Here is a 24,689-nt window from a genome sequence, read left to right as displayed (position 1 = left end):
TTATACCTAAAAGCAAATCTCCTCCTACCAGAAACTGAGTACCATGTGTCTTCTGTGGTTTTTTTTTTTTTTTTGGCGAAATAGAAATAGAGATGCCACTGGAAAAGTCTTCTTTTCCCAGTGGCATCTCTATTTCTCTCTTTCCAGTTGTACTGAAATGTTGTTGTTATGATTCAGAGCTGATGCTGCTTTATCATCTCTACAATCTTATTCTCAATTGACATTTATTTCAGGCACATGGAAGCTAATATATATATATCCTACCTACTCAAAAAACAGGAAAGATAAAACTCTGCTATCAAACTACTAACCAAACACCACCACTTCAGTCCTTGCCAAAATAATAATAGAGAATAGTCACCGAGTCAACTTCTCTGCTACCTACTGTTCCACCATTTAATCAATGATCACAAGATAGATTCTCTTGATCTAGATCCATGGATGACCTCTTAGCCTACATTGTCCAACACGATATGTGCCATGAAAAATTTCAGAAAAATATGAAAGATATGTGCTGTCACACTTGACACTTCTAGAGTGTTTGATTGTGTCTATCATCAAGACCTGCTAAGCATATTGTCACCTTTGGTCTACCTGCCATCCTCTAATTTGGTAGACACACACTCTCTCTCTCTCTCTCTCTCGCCTCTCTTCAAGGCAGTGACATGCAGCGAACTGTGTGACTGCATTCAGTGCAGAAATACCTAAAGAATCATCCACCCTCTTTATCCTGTACATAAATGATCTACTCTCAGTCAACTAATCCTATCTACAGCTTTGCTGATGATAGAACACTCCATTCATCCTACTGATTCAACATAGAATGCAGTGCTCAGACATCCTAAGCTTCAAGATCATTTATAACCAGTGCATTAAACACTGATCTCCATACCTTCCTTCAGTGGAGCGAGGATAACTTGGTCACTTCAGTGCTACCAAAATTCATTCTTACTTTTTCTTCTTGCTGTGCCCACCCCACAGCCTCAGATATGTGAACTGCCAGAAATTCACAATGAAAATATATCATTATGCCCAGTTTCAGCTTCACCCAGTTTCACTTATTTGTATAGTGCCCTTGTGCACAAATCTGTACCTAGTATATTGTTCCTCTGAAGATGCCATTGGAAATATTGGAAGTAATAATGAAATTTATTTAGTTATCTCTCTAAGTTTTAACACCTTACCTTGAATCTTCACTACACAATTAACAATGCATTTATTTTTTTTCATAAAGAAATTTTAAGTCATCTTGTGAACACTTTATTGTAAATGATTGCAGCATTCACTACAGATGTCATTTTATCACAGCAGTGGTATTTTGCATAGTTTAAATTTAGTGGAAACAAGTTTCTCATTAACAGTAATGTTGTCAATTTTAAAAACATCAAACTTTAGGTATGTTTGTACATTCTTGGCTGTCTGGCTAACAAAATATAAAAAGCCTTAATCTTGTTATAAATGTATTTATTCGTTTATGGACATATGCAGTTGGAAGAAGATGGAGACTCATGATATTATTGTCGAATGTGCCAAAGTATCACTGGATGTAATTGAGGGAATTGAAGAAGATTCGGTATGGAGTACAAAGGAAAAAATCATTAGTTATAGATACCCACAGTGTTGGCCTTCCTCAGCATCAAAAGGTATATATATTTTTTTTAATCATACTTCTGTAAGGAATGGTTTTAGGTTTAGAAGAGTTTTCAAAATTACACAATGTTAAATGTAAAGTGGAAATACTGTTGACTACCACTATAGCAAACATTATTATATCAAATTACCCAGTATAACAAACTATCAAAAAAAACGTTTTGGATGAAACCTCATGGGTATGTTGCTATTCTGAAAAAAGACAGAAACTATCCATAATAGCATAAATTTTCTATGAGTTTGTTGCAGTGGAAATTGATTATATAAACATGTCTTTAGTTAGAATTTGCAATCATAAACTAAGATAACCAGCAACCGACTATGCTGAAATCAATTTAATTTTCATTTAAGCATAGTAGATTGCTAAAATCATTTAATGAGCCTTAGTCAATGGTTTAATTTATTCATCTTGTACTAGAGCAAAATATATAGTGTTCATTTTTTTTAAAGCTGCAAGATACTTGCTTTTTTGTATTTTATTGTCTGTTGATAATTCACACAACAGAAAGCATTATGATTCTATTTTGTTTACAAACAAAAGAAATTTTTCTTCCTGTATTCAGTATAATACTTTTATTTATTTAAATTTGTAAAATAAGGTAGTTATGCAAATAAGTTTATGGAAATTTTTACACTTGGCTGTGCTACTAATTATATATTGGGTTTTATCCTTTATCCAAGTGTTAGCAAACAAAGTTTGAATCTGAAATACTTTCAGGACTGGAACAACTTTTGGTAAAGGTGGTATAAGTTCTCATCACTTGCCTTAGTATCTCCCATAATGCAAAGCACACATGTCTGCAAGCAGATGTGCTTTGCATTATGGGAGATACTAAAGCAAGTGATGAGAACTTATACCACCTTTACCAAAAGTTGTTCCAGTCCTGAAAGTATTTCAGATTCAAACTTTGTTTGCTAACACTTGAATAAAGGATAAAACCCAATATATAATTAGTAGCATAGCCAAGTGTAAAAACTTCCATAAACATATCTCTAATCCAGAGAATTTTAATAATAGGGTGTGACACCCTTTGGCAACTTGTATAGGTAAATATGACTTCTCCATTGCTTCCACCTTAGTATCACCACCTCTTGGTCTGGCTCCCACTGATGAGACCTCAATAAAGGTTGAAACCGGTCTGGGTAGTGGTCCTTCCCTTAATGCATAGATAAATGTCTGCAAGGAGATGCTTTTCATTATGGTAGATACGAAGGCAAGTGATGAGAACTTATACCTTGTTTACCATGAGTTGCCCCAGTCCTAAAAGTATTTCAGGTGCAAACTTTGTTTGCTAACACTTGGATAAAAGATAAAACCCAATATATAATTAATTGTTATACAACTTACATATATAATACGAGATCACAAATAGGAAAAAGTTACTGAAATTATAAAAGTGGAATATAGGTTTTTCTAAGCCACAATAAGAGACTTATAAGCTATGGTGACATAGCATTTATAAATGAAATGCTCAGGAAAAAGATTTTTATTGCTCAGAAGGCATCAAAAGATTCTTTTTCAGATTCATAATCTTGTTGGCACATTCTTCTAGCAGTCTATGAAATCACTTCTGCTGTCTTATACTAATTTTTACTCATTGTGTATGTATGTATGTGTGTGTGTGGGGGGGGGGGGGGGAATTTTGATGTGGTTTTTTGTCAGCTCTTACTTTTTTTTTGTATAAGCTGATCAAAATGTAGGCAATGGGAGGAATTCAGTGAGTTAGATGTTACAATATCCGACCTCATTGCATCAGGAGCTGGAGAATCTTGAGAGACAAGTAGTGTAATAGGTGAGAATAATGAGTGAAATATGAATGAAAAAATAAGACTGGAGTATGGAATGATTGTGAAGTTTTTGGAAATTGTCTTGATTGGGAGGATGAATGGCAAATAAGAGTGACTAACTTGCAGAGAGAGAGAGAGAGAGATAAATGAGTTGAAAGAGGAGGTGGAATTTCTCTGGAATGAGATGAGAAGTATGAAAGATGAGAGTAGGCGAATGGAAGAGATGAATGCAAGGTGAATCAGAGAAGGAGTGAGAGAGAGAGTTATGGGAACGATAGAAGAGGAGAGAATAGAAACAGTAGAAGAGAAGGAATGAGAGAGAGGCATGGGAATGATAGAAGAGGAGAGAATGGAAACAGAGAGAGGAAATTAAAAGAATGCGAGGGAGTGATGCCAGGACAGCAGGTAAGTAGGGGAACACTGAGAGAGAAAGGGTTAGAGGAGAGGGAGTGAGGGATGTAGGTGAACAATCAAAGAACAGAGTGGTAAGAGTGTGATATATGGAGACTCGATGATCCATGGTGTGCAAAATAGGAGGACAGAGGAGTGTTTGTCTGCAGGTGATAGAAAGTGTGGCTATGGCACGCAATTAAGTGGGATGAGAGGTTGGATGAAATGATTGTGATGGTGGGCATGAGACTTGAGAGGCAGTGTAAATCGAGTGGCGAGAGATCTTAGATTCATGCTTGAGGTTGTACTAAAGAAAATGCAAAGAGGAAAGATTGTGTGTGTTACCCAGTTATGATAATGATCAGCTTGGCAGAAAAGCAGTAATAATGAATAGCATAATAGCCAGAATGTGTCAGAAGAGAGGATTGGAATATGTGGATGCTTGGAGGGCATTTGAGGACAGAAAGGAACTGTATGCGAGAGACCGCTTGCATTTGAATGAGGAAGGACGTAGACATCTGGAGAGATTGCTGTTTTCTGAATGAGTCGATGTGTCGTGTGTCAGTGCAAGGAAACTAAAATTCCCAAGGTGGATGGTAGCAGGGGTGGCCTCTTGTGGGAATGGGTGCTTGGGGTAAGGGGGATGACATCAAGTAACACTGAGTCCATTGGGGTCCAGAGGGGATAATGATAAGTATAGAATCAGTGACATTTTTATGCTTTTTACTGATACCAGGAGTATCCGGAATAAAGGAGATGAATTGGTGGCACTGATAGTGTCATCCTGGCCAAAGATTATTGGGATCACCGAGACATGGTTGACGAAGATGATATAATAACAGGAATAGTAGTAGCAGGGTACAGCATTTTTCGGCAGGATAGGAGGGGAAAAACATGGTAGTGGAGTACTGCTTATGATAAGTGAACCCTGAGGCACAGCTCCATCATACACAACTTGCTGGTATTGTTCAGAGAGCCAAGCTTCAATCCATCTAACCAATATACTATCTATTCCTATCCTCTGCAGCTTGTACACCAACATATCATGTGGTAATCTATCAAATGCTTTTGCATAGTCCAAGAATATCACTATGGGAATCCTATGGACTTCTTCCTGTCTGGTTTGATGTGTGAAGAAGTGACTGATGATTTTTTGAAGGTATTTTTAGGATTATATCCATTTAGGATGGTGTATTTTTGATTACTTCTAATTCCTGGTTTAAAGATTCTTCAGAGGAGCAGAATTTGTGTGCTCTGGAAACTAGTGATTTAATAATGCCAGATTTCTGAGATGGATGATGAGCGGAAGAATTGTGAATGTAGCGACCTGAGAATGTAGGCTTGTGAAAGACAGACGTGCCGATGTAACCATAGGATTCCCATACCTTACGTCAAAGGCATCTCTGAACGTCTTTCTAAAATTATGAAGAAATACATTTTGCCACTACTTACAAACCTATCAACCAAATTTACAACTTGTTACCTTCTCCTAAGGACAAATTCTCACTTTGATGTTGCCTGGCTTTTATGAGATTCCATGCTCATGCAAATTGTCTTACTTTGGACAGACAGGTAGGTCTGTTCAGAAACGCATCTCGGAACATCAAGACCACATTCGTCTTTTTAAACCGCAGAAATCTGGCCTCTCTCAACACGGAATTGAAAATCCAAACTATAGGATCCATTGGGAAAAGTCTAAACTTTTACATAGATCTTTATATAAACATGAATGTTTATACAAAGAAATTTCTGAAGCCCTACTACACAGACCAAACTTAAGCTGCAACGACGTTCTTACTATTCCTAAAGTATGGGAAATTGTCATACAAAATTGTGTTAAATAATTTTTTTTTTTTTTCACTTTTGTAACATGTTACGCACATTTAATGAGATTCTATTGTAATCATGCATCCTAACTGTATGTTATTCCTATTATTGTTTTAAACGTCCTTAGGATGAAATATTTACAATTAAATAATTTTCACCATATTAAAAATAAAATTTAAAAATTTATCATATTAAAAATTAATAATTAAAAATTTATCATATTAAAAATGAGGATATTAGGAAAGAACTTGACATTGTCAGCATCCAGGAATGCATTAGCAGAGCTAATCTCAGGTGGTATGGTCACTTAAATAGAATGGGAGAGGAAAGATTAGCAAAACAAGTGTTCTCTGCCAGGTTGGCAGGAAAACGACCCAGAGGAAGACCAAGATATAGGTGGATTGATACGGTACAAAGTGCCTTAGATGATAGAAATATAAGATCTGATAATGTTGGAGTCTTGACAAGTAACAGAGTGATTTGGAGGAAAATTGTAGATAGGAAGTTAGTAATGATGTAATTTTTTCATGTAGTACTGTCATATCCTGTATACCCCTTGAGGGTACATGGCAGGAATTTGATGATGATGATGATAATTTTCACTGTGGTTAATATGTGTATTTCTTTTAATTATGATCGCACCACAGGTTTCATTATTTAAAAAAGCTGATTGGTTATTGTGTCAATCAATCCAATTGAACGTTGTCATTTGTCATGAGTTGCTGTTTTCGTTTTCTGAGTTTCATCTGTTTTGCATGCATGAAGTGTGAACTGATGTGGTAGACAAGTTTTTATATATAATATAGACAAGTTTTTAATATATAATTTTTGATAAATTATAACTTTTTTGCCCATATTTGCAGTGGGAAACAGTATTGTAGTTGAAGGAGGTAAACCTCATCCTCCTCTTCCAAATTTTCCTTTGAGTAATTCAAATATACCAACTAAATATAGCATTCTCCTTCATTATTGTTTTCTAATATACAGTATCTTAAAACAAACACATTGTCTCCCACTCTGTGCACGTTTGGTTACAATTAATTTCATTAGACCAATTAAGATGAACACTGATGTGCTATATGCTTTCAAAACTTTCATACATCGATGAAAGTGAATTTTGTAGCACGGGTTGCATAAGCCACGACAAGACACCCAACCAAAATGGATACATGATACAAAATGGATATATGATACCACTGATCACTGTATATGATTCTCCCCTATCCAACACATCCGTCACCTTATCATAAAGCATAAACAGTTGCTAAAACAAGACCTGCCCTTCACATACCCATGCTGGCCATCATAGAGAATCTTATATTCATCAATCCAATCCTATATTCTATTTCTAACCAATTTTTTCAACACTTTGATCACAACTGTAGATATACAGACTGGTCTGTAATTGAAAACTTCTGTTTTTGAACCATGCTTGTGGAGAGTTACTATTTTGCCTTCTTTCCACACCTTAAGAACTTGACCCACCGCAAGACTCTCAATAAATATCCTGAACAAGGGCACAGCTAACTGTTTTGCACATTATTTAAAAAGATGTGGTGATATGTCATCCATTCCTAAACTTTATTAACATCTAACCCGAGCAACACTTGATACACCTTTAATTCTCCCAATTCTTGCCTCCCTTCTACATGTTGAACAGCATCATTCACACCACTATGATGTACACTGATGAAGTGTTCCACTATATATTTAAATAATTCCACTATATCATTTGCTATGTTTACACTGCTACCATAGCTGTCCACCAGCATCCACCTGCCATAATTATTTTTCTTCTTATTTGCCACATAGATGTGAGGCAAGGGCGCTCTCTCTCTCTCTCCCCCTCCCCTTATTCCCCACTGTTATTCATCTGTGGATCATATGAGAGAAACTGGCATTATGTGAGAACATTGGAATTAGATTTCAGCTCAGCTCTTTACTTTAAGCAGTTGATGTTATACTGTCAAATGAATTGACAATATAACATCATCATGAGTACAAATTTTCAGGATTCCTTAAATAAATTGAATAATTGCTCTTACAGATTTGTTATAAAAAAAATCAGCAGTAAAAACAAAAACACTATGCAGATAGGGAGGAACATTGAAAACATTAGCATTAGCTTCATTGAATGGAGAGCTTAGAAGAAGGGACACGGACAACTGGGCGACAGTCAACTGGGCAATGGCCAAGTGGGCGACGGAATAAAAGATCAAATATGCAATTCTTTTCTGTTGATCTATTACCAGGTAAAAATGAATTAAAAAATGGTATAAACATAAAATTTATAAAACTCTCTTATAATTAAGTTTATTTAAGTTTGTTTTTATTATGTAGAATTACGAATTGTATTATAGAAGTTATATTGAAATTTCCCACAGAATTACGAATTGTATAGAAGTTATATTGAAATTTCCCATACAAAAAATGAGTCAGCTAGTTAATAAATATTTATATTATATATCAAAATTTGTAGGATCATTTAAGAAAGAGACGGTTAAAAAGAGTGATCTGGAAATTATTTAAAAATGAAAAGATGTAATTGCACAATATTAAAATAAAGAAAAAATACAGTTTTTTAATTCATTTATTAATATTATTTTGTAAAGAAGTATCAGAGCTGTATAACTGAGAGGAGACCTTCACGTAGTCTTTAAAGGAATGCGGAGAACCGACCAGGGCTTCTGACCTAATGTCCAATCCTCACCTTCTCATGGTGCACCCTGTTGGGTATCTACCTGGATACTGTATGAACAAGGATGGGCTGGCAATTTGGGATTTAGCCAACCAAATTGTATTCTTATTGGCTTAAATCAATATATAGAAAATGATGGTACAACATGACAAAATTTCATACCGGCTGGGGCGTCGACTGGTTAAACAAAGCCTCAGTTGTTTTCACCAGGGAACCAAGGCGAACAGCGAAAAGTTAGCTACTGGAACAAATCTGAAAGCACACCCCAACTCAACATCACCAGAATTAAAGATCGGTACTATCAACATAAGAAGCCTGAATGGCAAAGAAATGGAGTTAGCTGAGGAATTAGATAAGTACCAGATCGGCATAATAGGGGTGACTGAAACAAAAAAGACAAAACTGGTGAGATCTTTCTGAGCAATAAATACAAAATGTTATATTCAGGCAATAACAATCAAGGAAAAGAAGGAGTAGCCATGGTATTCAACACTAAATACGAGGCTGATCTTCTTGAATGGCAGGTAATCTCAAGTAGAGTGATGTGGGCAAATATCAGAATGGGGAACTGGACAATGAGACTTATTTGTGCCTATGGTCCCACAGAAGGTTCTACTAAAGTAGAAGCGGAGGAATTTTTTGAGGCTCTAGAGAAAGCTGCTGACACAATGAAAAAGGAAAAGTTGGTCCTTGGGGATCTAAATAGCAGAGTAGGAAGTGATTGTCAGACATACAAAAATATTTGGGGAAAATTTGGAGAAAAGAGCAAAGCTAATAATAATGGCAAATACCTGTTGAATTTCTGCTGAGGAAATGGACTTGTTATTACTAACACCATGTTCCAACATAAAATTGTGCACAAATGAACATGGAGAGAAGAAGCAAGGAATAAGAAAAGTCTCATTGACTAAGATATTGTTGATAGTGATGTTTTCTCCCTGCTGCAGGACACCAGAGTGTACAGAGGATTTGAAATTGGAAGTGATCTTGAGCAGGATAAAATTAAATTTCATATTGAATAGAATGACATGTAAGAAAGTCTTAAAGCGAATAAAGAGCAGCTCTCGGATGTGAACTGTAGACTAAAATACACAAAGATTATTGAAGAAAAAATGAAAGAGTTTGAGAACAAGAACCATAGCTTGGAGATTCAGTGGCAGACCTTGAAGAAAACCCTAATTGATTCAGCAAGATAGTCATGTGGTGAGGTTGTCTGCAAGGATAGAAAAATTAGAACTCAATGGTGGACACAGGAAGTTAAAGAGGCAGTGAAAGAAAAGAAGAAAGCATATCAAAAGTTCCTGGCAAATAAGTCAGCTTGTGCTCTTAGAGAATACAGAGACAAATGTAAGAAAGTTAAACACTGTTTAAAACTAGCTAAACAAAAGTCATGGGAGGACTTTTTCAAGAACATGGAAAATAAATATCAAGAAGTGGTAAGATATTCTGGAGGTTGTTGAAGAAGCTTAGAAATGGAAGAAGCAGTGCTGTAAAAGGAGTTAGAGATGATAAAGGTGACATGAAAATGGGAGAAAAAGATATCCTTGAAGTATGGAGTAATTACTTTGAAAAATTGCTAAATGAAACTAGCAGTGATGACAGCACAGTGATAAAAAATACTGACCAGGCATGCAATCAGAAATACATATCCATGCTTTAAGTAGAAAAAGCCATCAAAAGTCTGAAATGTGGAAAGACAGCTGGAATAGATGATATAATATCATCTATTCCAGAAATGCTTTAGTATGGTGGTATAAAAGTCTTACGGTGGCTGCACTGTATAGTTCAGAAGGTCTGGGCAGAGGGATGAATTCCTGATGATTGGAGTAGAGCTCTAATATTACCCATACATAAAAAGGGAAATAAAGCTGAATGTGAGAATTACAGAGGTATTTCCCTACCGAGTGCTCCGGGCAAGATTTATGCCAGTATACTTGAGAAACAGTTGAGAAGAATTGTGGAAGAAAAGCTTGGTGAAGGACAAGCTAGATTCAGGATCAGATCTTCACTTTACGACAGTTAGTTCAGAAAGAATGGAAATATAACATACGTCTGTATTTAAGTTTTGTCGATCTGGAAAAGGCATACGACAAGGTGCCAAGAGAGAGGCTATTCAATGCGCTACAGTTATATGGTGTCAATGGGGCATTATATCAAGCAATACTTAGTCTTTATTTGAGTCAGCAGTTAGAATTGAAATATAAGGAAGATGGTTTAATGTTAAATCTGGTGTGAGTCAATGATGTACATTATTCCCTCTGTTATTTGTTATCTGTATGGATCATATTATAAAGGAAAGTGGTATCAGAATTGGAGATTAACATCTCCAATTCTGATATCATTAAACATGATATCAGAATTGGAGATGTTAATGTCAGCTCTTTGCTTTATGCGGACAATGTTATACTTCTAAATAAATCCGCTACAAGTTTGCAAGATTCTCTGACTAAATTGAATAACTGTTGTAATAAACGTGGTATGAAGGTCAGCAATAAAAAGACAAAGACAATGAAAATAGGTAGAATCATTGAAAATGTCACCTGTGTTTTGAACGTGGAACAAGTAAAACATTTCAGCTACTTAGGCACAATTTTTAGTGAAGATGGTAAATTAAATATGGAAATAGACAACAGAATCAACAAAGCTGGTATGGTAGGATGTCAATTGAATAAATTCATATGGAATAAGAGAGAAATTAGTCGGAACACTAAATTAGCTGTATACAAAACAGTGTTCAAACCAGTTTTAACTTATGGATCTGAGGGCTGGATCAGAAGTCAAACACTTGACCCAAAACTAGAGACTGCAGATATGAGAGTCCTGAGAAAGATTATAGGCATGAACAGATGGCATCAATGGCAATATCATTTTAAAAATGACTATATTATGAAAGATCTTGACATTATCAGTATCCAGGAATGCATTAGCAGAGCTAATCCCAGGTGGTACATCACTTAAACAGAATGGGCAAGGAAACATTAGCAAAACAAGTGTTCTGTGCCAGGTTGGCAGGAAAATGACCCAGAGGAAGACCAGGATATAGCTAGATTGTTACGATACAAAGTGCCTTAGACAATAGAAATATAAGATCTGATAATGTTGGAGTCTTGAACAAGTAACAGACTGATTTGGAGGAAAATTGTAGATAGAAAGTTAGTAATGATGTAAATTTTTCATGTAGTACTATCATACCCTGTACACCCCTTGAGGTACATGTCTGGAATTTGATGATGAAATTGAGTATTTCTGAGCTTCACTGCGTTAGGTCTCTTCTTTGGCAATTTATCATTTGTGCGTTTTGTGTGCGGTTATTTAGTTCATTACGCATTCGCAAGATATTTTGACTTCTATTAAACAGTAAAACTAGTCGTTTGTTTATTACATCGTTTCCAATATTTGTGTGAATGTTGCAGTTGCAACGTACAAAGAACAACTTTAAGTAAATAAAAGGTATGTATTCAAAATTTATAATCTTAATCGTATACTAAATTGTATACTTAACATCTAAATTAATTTAAATAAAATTCAAAATCTTGATTATATCTCAAATGAAACAAATTGCTAAGGACAATTATTATGATGAATCTTTTATTTGTGTCTCAACAAGTGAAAAATAGTAATGAAAAAATTCTTAATTATATCAATGGTGAAAGCTTTTTTTAAAATTTTATTTTTATATTTATATTTCTTGTTTCTATTCTTCAGAAATGGATAACTCAAGAATATTAAGTTAAAGAGACAAGGAAAAATATGCTTGGAATGGGTATCTTTATGTTAAAGACAAGATTGATAAGGAAGGTTCAATTCAATTTTGGCAATGTGAAAATAAAAACACAGGATGTAAAGGTAGAATCTAGACAAGTGTCAGTGATGGATCACAAATTTCTGAAAAACAGGAACACACATGTAGCAGTTCTGGAAATGCTGCCAGAGTAATAACGCAAGAAGTTAGTACAACAGCCAAAAATTAGTGGATACGACAATGAGCAACCCATCACAAATCAGAACTCAAGTTTTACAAAATGTTTCTTCTGCAGTAGAAGGAATGCTTCCAAGTCAAAGCAGTCTGTGCAGAAATATTCAAAGAAGAAGAAGATTAAAAATTTAAAAGCCGCAATTAATCCTGATTCTAGGGAAACAATAATTATTCCTGAAGAATACTTAAATTATGAATTTAGTCCATCACAATTTGAACATTTTTTATTGGCTGATTCTGGATCAAAACAGGTCGACCCAATGAGAATATTAATATTTGGTCGTGAAAGCCATGTAGTGTGGAGCCAAAGCATGAATGAATTATTTATGGATGGCACATTTTTACTTCTCTCTCCCCCCATTTTTTTTTGCTCAAATTTTTGTTATTTTGGCAAGAAAGGATGGAGGTCCTGTTTTCCCTACTTTATATTGTTTACTATCTAATAAGACTCATGAAACATACACAAAATTATTTTATATGATACATGAAATGTGGCCATTACTAGATCCCAAAAATATAAATGTTGATTTTGAAATTGCCATTCATCATGCGCTACGTATAGTATTTCCAAAAGCTAACATAAATGGTTGCTTTTATCATCTCGTACAAAATCTTCGTAAGCATTTAGCTTCATGCAGTCTTTTAACCAGATATAATTATGATGCACAATTCACTTTAAATTCAAAAATGATCACTTCACTTGCTTTCATTCCAGAACAAGATATTCGTTCCAGAACAAAATGATCACTTCACTTGCTTTCGTTCCAGAACAAGATATTATTTATGCTATTTCTGAACTTGAGAATCATTTATCCAATGAATTTCAACCAAGTTTAGAATGGTTTACGAACACATACATAGGTCATCTAAGGAATAATAGAACCAGGGCTCTACTGATTTTTTCCTCAAATGTTTACTGTGTACCAAAGAACAATAAATGGAAGCGATAGGACAAATAATTTTGCAGAAGCCTGTCGTCGAAAACTGCAATTGAGCTTTGGCAGCAGCGCAAGTCATCCAAATTTATGGATTTTTATAAATGGACTCAAAAAATTCAAACAACATATGATGTTGATTATGAAAGAGCAGCAGCAGGTTTTCAACATCAGCACAAATGTAGACGTTACGATGAAGCTGGCCAAAGAATTTTGGAAAAAAATTATAAATTACGATAGGGAAAATATAATAGAATATTTACATGGTATTGCATATAACTATATGAATTAATAAATTAAAAAAAAAATATTTTGAATTTCATATACTTTTTTGTTTTAATGTATATATGTAACATGTGTAAATATGTTTGTTAATTACAAAATAATATTAATAAATGAATTAGAAATCTGTATTTTTTCTTCATTTTAATATTGTGCAATTATACCTTTTCATTTTAAATCATTTTCGGACCACTCTTTTTAACCATCTCTTTCTTAAATGATCCTACAAATTTTGATATATGATATAAAGGAAAATGTATAATATAAATATTTATTAACTAGCTGACTCATTTTTTGTTTGGGGAATTTCAATATAATTTCCATACAATTCTACACAATAAAAATAAACTTAATTATAAGCAAGATTTTTCAAATTTTATGTTTATACCTTTCTTTTAACTCATTTCTCAAAAAAATATTATTTAAATTTACCTGGTAGTAGATTAACAGAATAGAATTGCATATTTGATCTTTTATTCCATCTCCCAGTTGCCATCGCCCAGTTGTTGTTGTGTACCCTAGAAGAAAAACACTTCAGCTGATTAGCCATAATTTCTATTGAAAATATTATTATTATTGTGGGCAATTCCAAGGAGTCCATAGATTCACTGGGGGAGGCTCTAAACATTCATGAACTATCAACATTTGCACATTATCTATCATACTTTACTTTGAACTCATTCACAGTTGTGGCACCCACAACAGACGCTGGCAATCTATTCCACTCTTCACTATTCTCCAAGCAAAAAACTTAGTTCTAACACCCTTGCTAACTACACTCTTACTCAGTTTCCATGGATGGCCCCTAGTTCTCCAACCACCAGACCTGTTCTGAAAAATTTCCTCTGAATTAATCTTGTAAAAACCCTTCAGTAATTTGTATCTCTCAATAATATCACCCCTTTTCTGCCTATCAACCAGTTTCTGTTACCTGCAAATCTTCAGCCTGTTCTCATAACGTTCATTCCATAGACCCACTATTATCTTGATCACTTGCCTCTGCATCCTCTCCACTTCTTCCTCATTGCCAAGAAACCCTGGCACCCAGATCTGCATGCAGTAGTCAAGATGGGGGTCTCATCAAGGCTCAATAAAGAGGAACAATAACCTGCTTGTCTCAGCTCATCAAAATATTCTTCAGTAACCAAGTGATCTGATGAGCTGCTTTAGCCATTTTTGCTATGTGCCCCCTGAACTTTAACTCTCTATCCACTAACACTCCTAAGTCTCTGGCTATGCATACAATCTATCATACCTCTTCTTGAATCCATTAACAGACAAAGCAGTAACAACTGGCTCTGGCAACCTATAACATTCATTCACAACCCTCCAAACAAAAAATCTAGTCCTCACATTCCCACTAACCACCATTTTACTCACCTTCAAGGAATGACATCTTATTCTGCTCCCTCTAGCAAAGCACTGCAACATTTCATCTGCATCAGTTCTATAAAACCCTTTAAGTAACTTTAAATGTTTCTATCATGTCACCTCTTTTTTGCCTATCAAACCAACTTCTGCAACCTGCAGATCACTCACCATCTTCAGTGCTTACCTCTGAATCCTCTCCTTCACTTCCTCATCCCCAAGAAACCCAAAAGACCAGACCTGAGTACAGTAATCCAGATGTAGACCTATCAATGCCTTATAAAGAGGAATAACAACTTCCTTATCTCTACATGTTAGTGTGTTCTTCAGTAGCCAAGTGATCATATGAGCTACCTTAGAACTTAAGCAATATGTCCTCTAAACTTTAACAATTTACCTACCACCGTTAAATCCCTAGATTCATCTATTTCCTGGAGTACCTTTCCATCAATGTGGTACACAGTTTGTAATCTCTCTTTATTCCAGAATGCATAACTTTTTCATTTATTCACATTAAACTGGCACTCACTATCTTTTTCCCATGCTGACAGCTTATTTAAATCATACTGTAAGTCTCCACATCACCTTGATTAACTATTTCTCTACCTAATTCTGAATTCAGTGCTGGGAACAGTAGTGTTCCTAGCACTGAATTGCTGCACATCATTAGTCACTAGCTTTCACTTGGATTCTGCTCCTCTATATACCACTTTCTGACATTCAAGCAGCTACCCTCTTATCCACATAACCAGTGTCATACGAATCCCCATTTGTTCTGATTTGCATAACAGAGTTTGATGTGGTATTTGGTCAAATGGTTGTGCATAATCCATCAGAATCATTGTGTAGCCATTTCCTTTATTCAACTCAGCTGTCACTCTATTATAAAAAGTTAATAAATTACTAAGCCATGACCAACCTTCACAAAACCATGTTGCCCTTCATGGAGTATTACATTCTTATCCACCCATTCTTGAATTCTCTTTTTGACCAATTTCTCTAGTTTTTTTACCACCACTCCTGAAATACTGATTGGTCTATAATTTGCTACTGATGTAGAGAAGGAATAAGAAAGTCTTATTCCTTCTCTCCATCAGTACAGTGTCAAGACTGAAATATAAGATCTGTTATCTGTCAGAGCTCCAACACTGGAGCTCTGACAGATAACAGACTAATTCAGAGAAAAGTTGTCCCTAGTAAGTTAGTGTAATGTAAAGTTTTTTGTAGTAATATCATAATGTCCTATACACTTCTTAAGGATACATGTTGTATGATATTATGAGTGGAATTTTATATGCACCAAACATCACATGCATATTTTATGAACATGCAAATGAATCTTGGCTATTTATATATATGCATGATATAAATATACCATGATATTAGTAATATTATTATATAGAAAGATTAACTGAAGGATTATGGCATTATTTTTGTATTGCAAACCAAACCAAATGTGTTTCTTCTTGGGAAATCAGAAAATTAAGAAAAGTGATTTTTGGCTTTTACAAACTGTAAATTTTGAACATACACACATACATATCTTCCACATTCCTCATGCCTATGACTTCAAGGCACCTATGGATTTCCTAATTGTTATTCCCAGAGTGTTTTGCCCTGTGCCTGTAATATATTTTGTATGTGAATTGCATGTATTCTCCTGTTCAATTTTCCATGCCAGGATGAAAAACTCTGCCACGTCCAGATGAGACCATCTAACTTGCCTTAACTTGAAAAAAACCCTGATAATGATTTTTTGTATTCCAGATGATATTTAAACTGAGGTCTTTCTGACTGAAGGGCATTTTTGAAACTGATAAAAGCTATGGAGGCTCACATACATACATACATACATACATACATACATACATACATACATACATACATACATACATACATACATACATACATACATACATACATACATACATACATACATACATACATACATACATACATACATACATACATACATACATACATACATACATACATACATACATACATACATACATACATACATACATACATACATACATACATACATACATACATACATACATACATACATACATACATACATACATACATACATACATACATACATACATACATACATACATACATACATACATACATACATACATACATACATACATACATACATACATACATACATACATACATACATACATACATACATACATACATACATACATACATACATACATACATACATACATACATACATACATACATACATACATACATACATACATACATACATACATACATACATACATACATACATACATACATACATACATACATACATACATACATACATACATACATACATACATACATACATACATACATACATACATACATACATACATACATACATACATACATACATACATACATACATACATACATACATACATACATACATACATACATACATACATACATACATACATACATACATACATACATACATACATACATACATACATACATACATACATACATACATACATACATACATACATACATACATACATACATACATACATACATACATACATACATACATACATACATACATACATACATACATACATACATACATACATACATACATACATACATACATACATACATACATACATACATACATACATACATACATACATACATACATACATACATACATACATACATACATACATACATACATACATACATACATACATACATACATACATACATACATACATACATACATACATACATACATACATACATACATACATACATACATACATACATACATACATACATACATACATACATACATACATACATACATACATACATACATACATACATACATACATACATACATACATACATACATACATACATACATACATACATACATACATACATACATACATACATACATACATACATACATACATACATACATACATACATACATACATACATACATACATACATACATACATACATACATACATACATACATACATACATACATACATACATACATACATACATACATACATACATACATACATACATACATACATACATACATACATACATACATACATACATACATACATACATACATACATACATACATACATACATACATACATACATACATACATACATACATACATACATACATACATACATACATACATACATACATACATACATACATACATACATACATACATACATACATACATACATACATACATACATACATACATACATACATACATACATACATACATACATACATACATACATACATACATACATACATACATACATACATACATACATACATACATACATACATACATACATACATACATACATACATACATACATACATACATACATACATACATACATACATACATACATACATACATACATACATACATACATACATACATACATACATACATACATACATACATACATACATACATACATACATACATACATACATACATACATACATACATACATACATACATACATACATACATACATACATACATACATACATACATACATACATACATACATACATACATACATACATACATACATACATACATACATACATACATACATACATACATACATACATACATACATACATACATACATACATACATACATACATACATACATACATACATACATACATACATACATACATACATACATACATACATACATACATACATACATACATACATACATACATACATACATACATACATACATACATACATACATACATACATACATACATACATACATACATACATACATACATACATACATACATACATACATACATACATACATACATACATACATACATACATACATACATACATACATACATACATACATACATACATACATACATACATACATACATACATACATACATACATACATACATACATACATACATACATACATACATACATACATACATACATACATACATACATACATACATACATACATACATACATACATACATACATACATACATACATACATACATACATACATACATACATACATACATACATACATACATACATACATACATACATACATACATACATACATACATACATACATACATACATACATACATACATACATACATACATACATACATACATACATACATACATACATACATACATACATACATACATACATACATACATACATACATACATACATACATACATACATACATACATACATACATACATACATACATACATACATACATACATACATACATACATACATACATACATACATACATACATACATACATACATACATACATACATACATACATACATACATACATACATACATACATACATACATACATACATACATACATACATACATACATACATACATACATACATACATACATACATACATACATACATACATACATACATACATACATACATACATACATACATACATACATACATACATACATACATACATACATACATACATACATACATACATACATACATACATACATACATACATACATACATACATACATACATACATACATACATACATACATACATACATACATACATACATACATACATACATACATACATACATACATACATACATACATACATACATACATACATACATACATACATACATACATACATACATACATACATACATACATACATACATACATACATACATACATACATACATACATACATACATACATACATACATACATACATACATACATACATACATACATACATACATACATACATACATACATACATACATACATACATACATACATACATACATACATACATACATACATACATACATACATACATACATACATACATACATACATACATACATACATACATACATACATACATACATACATACATACATACATACATACATACATACATACATACATACAAATTGTTTTAATGTTCATTGTGCTGTTATCTTTTAATTTTTGTTTAAAACAAGCAAAAAAAAAAGTCAACATCACTGGCTATAGAAATCCTCTACTAAATGGAATATTCTTGTAACCTCTTTAGAAGTACCAGCTTATCTGATTTATATGAGTAGTATCAATAGCTGCTCATAACATCATAGGATGAACATTAGATAAATGTCAAGCTTCAGGTTAGGTGGTAAGCCAAAATAAAGCTGCTTATACAAATAAGTGTAAATCAGTATGTTTGAAAAAAAAATCATTATGTGTATATATATATTATTTTATTTTATTTTCATTTTTTTCTTATTTCCAGATTCTTGGCCAAAAGATAAAAATGAAGATGTTCCTTTAATTGGTACGTATGCAGTTTTTCAAAAAAAATTTCCTTTTGCATATTTTTTTAAGTTGTGATGATTCATTGTTCTTCTGAATAATTCAGCATGTTTTGTAGTAATGAATGAATTGTTACCAGTTTTTGAAGCTGAGATTTGTATCTCAGCTTCAAATTGGAAAGTTTGTACTTTCCAATCGTTTTCGGTTTTTGCACTATGATCAAATGTGCAACAATCAATCTAGGATGTCAGGCCTTGGGTTAATAGAAAAGATTTCCATTTGGTGTTTAAGTTTTTAAGTTTGAAGTTCTTACTCATCGGTTGAGTACCTTAAGCAGTTTTGTTTGTTCACTTTTTAAGTTCAGTCCTGTCGTACTACCTACAGCATTTATAGCACTAGACATTAGTTATGGTAATTATATAGTATGTTATTACTTTTCCCTGTATATCGAATAAAGATAAAATCTCCATATATTTATTAAGTTTCTTCACATACAACATTTGCTTAAATTTAGGCAAAAGAATTTTGCCTAAATTACACAAGATATAATTTCTCGTAGGGGTGCTTAAGTCAAAGCTATATAACTGAGAGGAGACCTCCACATAACCTTCAAAGGAATGCAGAGAACTGACTAGGGCTCCTGACCTAATGTCCAATCCTCACCTTCTCGTGGTGCACCCTGTTAAGTATCTACCTGGATACTGAACGGGCAAGGATGGACTGGCAATTTAGAATTTAGCCGACCAAATTGTATTCTTATTGGCTTAAACCAAAATAAACAATGATGATAATACAACATGACAGAATTCCATGCTGGCTGGGGGTCACCTAGTTAAACAAGGCCTGCCATTGTTTTCGCCAAGGAACCAGAACAAACAGCGAAAAATCAGCAACTGGAACAAATCCTAAAAAATACCCCAACTCAACATCACCAGAGTTAAAGATCGGTACTATCAACATAAGAAGTCTGAATGGCAAAGAAATGGAGCTAGCTGAGGAATTAGATAAGTACCAGATCGACATAATAGGGGTGACCGAAACAAAACAGACAAAAACTGGTGAGATGGTTCTGAGCAATAAATACAACATGTTATATTCAGGCAATAACAATCAAGGAAAAGAAGGAGAAGCCATAGTATTCAACACAAAATACGAGGCTCATCTTCTTGAATGGCAGGCAGTATCAAGTAGAGTGATTTGGGCAGATATCAGAATGGGGAACTGGACAATGGGTAGAAGTGGATTAATTTTTTGAGGATTCAGAGAAAGCAACTGACACACTAAAAAAGGAAATGTTGGTCCTTGGGGTGCTAAATAGCAGAGTTGGAAATGATTGTCAGACATACAAAAATATTTTGGGAAAATTTGGAGAAAAGAGCAAAGCTAATAATAATGGCAAATACCTGTTGGATGTCTGCTCAGAACATGGACTGGTTATTACTAACACAATGTTCCGACATAAAAATGTGTACAAATTCATTTAGTCTTGAGCAGGATAAAATTGAATTTCATATTGAAAAGAAAAACATGTAAGAAAGTTTTAAAGAAAATAAAAGTTGAGCAGCTCTCAAATGTGAACTGAACTGTAGATTAAAATACAGTTCTACACAAATATTATTCAAAAAAAAATGAAAGAGTTTAAAAGCAGGAACCAAACCTTGGAGATTCAATGGCAAGCCCTGAAGAAAACGCTCATTGATTCAGCCAGAGAGGCATGTGTTGAGGTTGTGTCAGAACTTCATGGTGGACACAGGAAGTTAAAAAGGCAGTGAAGGAAAAGAAGAAAGCATATCAAAAGTTCCTGACAAATAAGTCAGCTTGTGCTCTTAGAGAATACAGAGACAAATGTAAGAGAGCTAAACACTGTGTAAGACTGACTAAACAAAAGTCATGGGAGCACTTTGGCAAGAATATAGAAAATAAATATTAAGAAGGTGGAAAGATATTCTGGAGGTTGTTGAAGAAGCTCAGAAATGGAGGAAAGAGTGTTGTAAAAGGAATTAGAGATGATAAAGGTGACATGAAAATGGGAGAAAAAGATATCTTTGAAGTATGGAGTAATTACTTTGAAAAATTGCTAAATGAAACAAACAGTGATGACAGCACAGTGGTAAAAAAACACTGACCAGCCATGCAGTCAGGAATACATATCCATACTTGAAGTAGAAAAAGTCATCAAAGGCTTGAAATGTGGAAAGGCTGCAGGAGTAGATGACATTCGACATAAAATGCTGAAATAAGGTGGTATAAAAGTCTTACAGTGGCTGCACTGCATAGTTCAGAAGGCAGAGGGACGAATTCAAGATGATTGGAGTAGAACTCTCATAGTATCCATATATAAAAAGGGAAATAAAACTCAATGTGAGAAATACAGAGGCATTTCATTACTGGGTGTTCCTGGTGAGATATATGCAAGATATATACTTGAGAAACGGTAGAGAAGGATTGTGGAAGAGAAGCTGGATTCAGGCCAAATAGAGGCTTTCAGGATCAGATTTTCACTTTACAACAGATAGTTTAGAAATCATGGGAATATAGCAAAGATCTGTATTTAAGTTTTGTCGATCTGGAAAAAGCATATGATAAGAGAGAAGCTATTCAAAACGCTACAGTTGTATGGTGTCAATGGGGCATTATATCAAGCAATACTTAGTCTTTATTTGAGTTGTAAGTCAGCAGTTAGAATTGAAGGAAGTACAGGAAGATGGTTTAATGTTAAATCTGGTGGCAGACAAGGATGTGCATTATCCCCTCTCTTATTCATTTTTTATATAGATCACATTATGGAGGATAGTGGTATTAAACCTGATATCAAAATTGGCGGTATTAATCTCAGCTCTTTGCTTTATGTGGATGATGTTATACTTCTAAATAAATCTGCTACAAGTCTGCAAGATTACCTGACTAAACTGAATAACTATTGTAATAGATATGGTATGAAGGTCAGCAGTGACAAGACAATGACAATAGGCAGAAGCATTGAAAATATCAACTGCATTGTGAATGGAGAACTTGTAAAACTAGTAAAGCATTTCAGCTACTTAGGCACAATTTTTAGTGAAGATGGTAAATCATCATCATCATCCATGCACCCTCAAGTGTGTACAGGATATGATAGTACTTCATGAAAAATTTACCTCATTACTAACTTCCTATCTACAATTTTTCCAAATCAGTCTGTTACTTGTCAAGACTCCAACATCACCACCAGATCTTGTATTTCTATCGTCTAAGGCACTTTGTACCGTATCAATCCACCTATGTCTTGGTCTTACTCTGGGTCGTTTTCCTGCCAACCTTGCAGAGAACACTTGTTTTGCTAATCTTCTCCATTCTATTAAAATGACCATACCTCCTGAGATTAGCTCTGCTAATGCATTCCTGGATGCTGACAATGTCAAGTTCTTTCCTAATATCCTCGTCTTTTTATATGATATTGATGCCATCTGTTCACGCCTCTAATCTTTCTCAGGAATCTCATATCTGCAGTCTCTAGTCTTTAGTTAAATGTTTTACTTCTGACCCAGCTCTCAGATCCATAAGTTAAAACTGGTTTGAACGCTGTCTTGTATACAGCTAATTTAGTGTTCCGATTAATTTCTCTCTCATTCCATATGAATTTATTCAATTGACTTCCTATAATACCAGCTTTGTTGATTCTGTTGTCTATTTCCATATTTAATTTACCATCTTCACTAAAAATCATGCCTAAGGATATGAAATGTTTTACTTGTTCCACAGGTTCCCCATACAAAACACAGTTGGCAATTTCAACAATTCTACCTATTTTCATTGTCTTCGTATTTTTATTGCTGACCGTCATACCATATCTTTTACAACAGTTATTCAATTTAGTCAGGGAATCTTGCAAACTTGTAGCGGATTTTAATATAATAGATTTAGTTTAATCCTTCATCCCAGTGAGAGCAAACAAAGTTTGCGTCCTGAAGATATTTTCAGGTGCAAACTTTGTTTGCTCTCACTGGGATGAAGGATTAAACTAAATCTATTATAGTCTATTGTAGCGGATTTATTTAGAAGTATAACATCATCCACATAAAGCAAAGAGCTGACATTAACATCTCCAATACTGATATCATGTTTACTACCACTTTCCTTCATAATATGATCCATATAGATAATGAATAACAGAGGGGATGATGTACATCCTTGTTCCACAACATATTTAACATTGAACCAACTTCCTGTACTTCCTTCGATTCTAAATGCTCACTTGCAACTCAAATAATGACTAAGTATTCCTTGATGTAATGATCCACTGACACCATATAACTGTAGTGTATTGAATAGCTTCTCTTTTGGCACCTTGTC

General features: G+C 33.6%; 1 protein-coding gene across 1 annotated transcript in view; it reads left to right on the top strand.

Moving 5' to 3' along the window:
• Tsc1 (tuberous sclerosis 1 protein hamartin) overlaps positions 1-24,689 on the top strand; it is a 315,684-nt gene that overhangs the window by 155,140 nt on the left and 135,855 nt on the right. The window contains exons 8-9 of the mRNA XM_090401542.1: positions 1,489-1,643; positions 20,338-20,379. Coding sequence (XP_090257668.1) covers positions 1,489-1,643; positions 20,338-20,379 — 197 coding nt within the window. The remainder of the gene's footprint in view (positions 1-1,488; positions 1,644-20,337; positions 20,380-24,689) is intronic.

Source organism: Typopeltis vanoorti, chromosome 12 (genome assembly GCF_054136105.1).
Source record: "Typopeltis vanoorti isolate ZY-2024b chromosome 12, IOZ_Tvanoo_1.0, whole genome shotgun sequence".
In the NCBI taxonomy this organism is placed as follows: Eukaryota; Metazoa; Arthropoda; class Arachnida; order Uropygi; family Thelyphonidae; genus Typopeltis; species Typopeltis vanoorti.
Note: the sequence above shows the minus strand (reverse complement) of the source record. Positions and strands in the feature narration are given on the sequence as shown.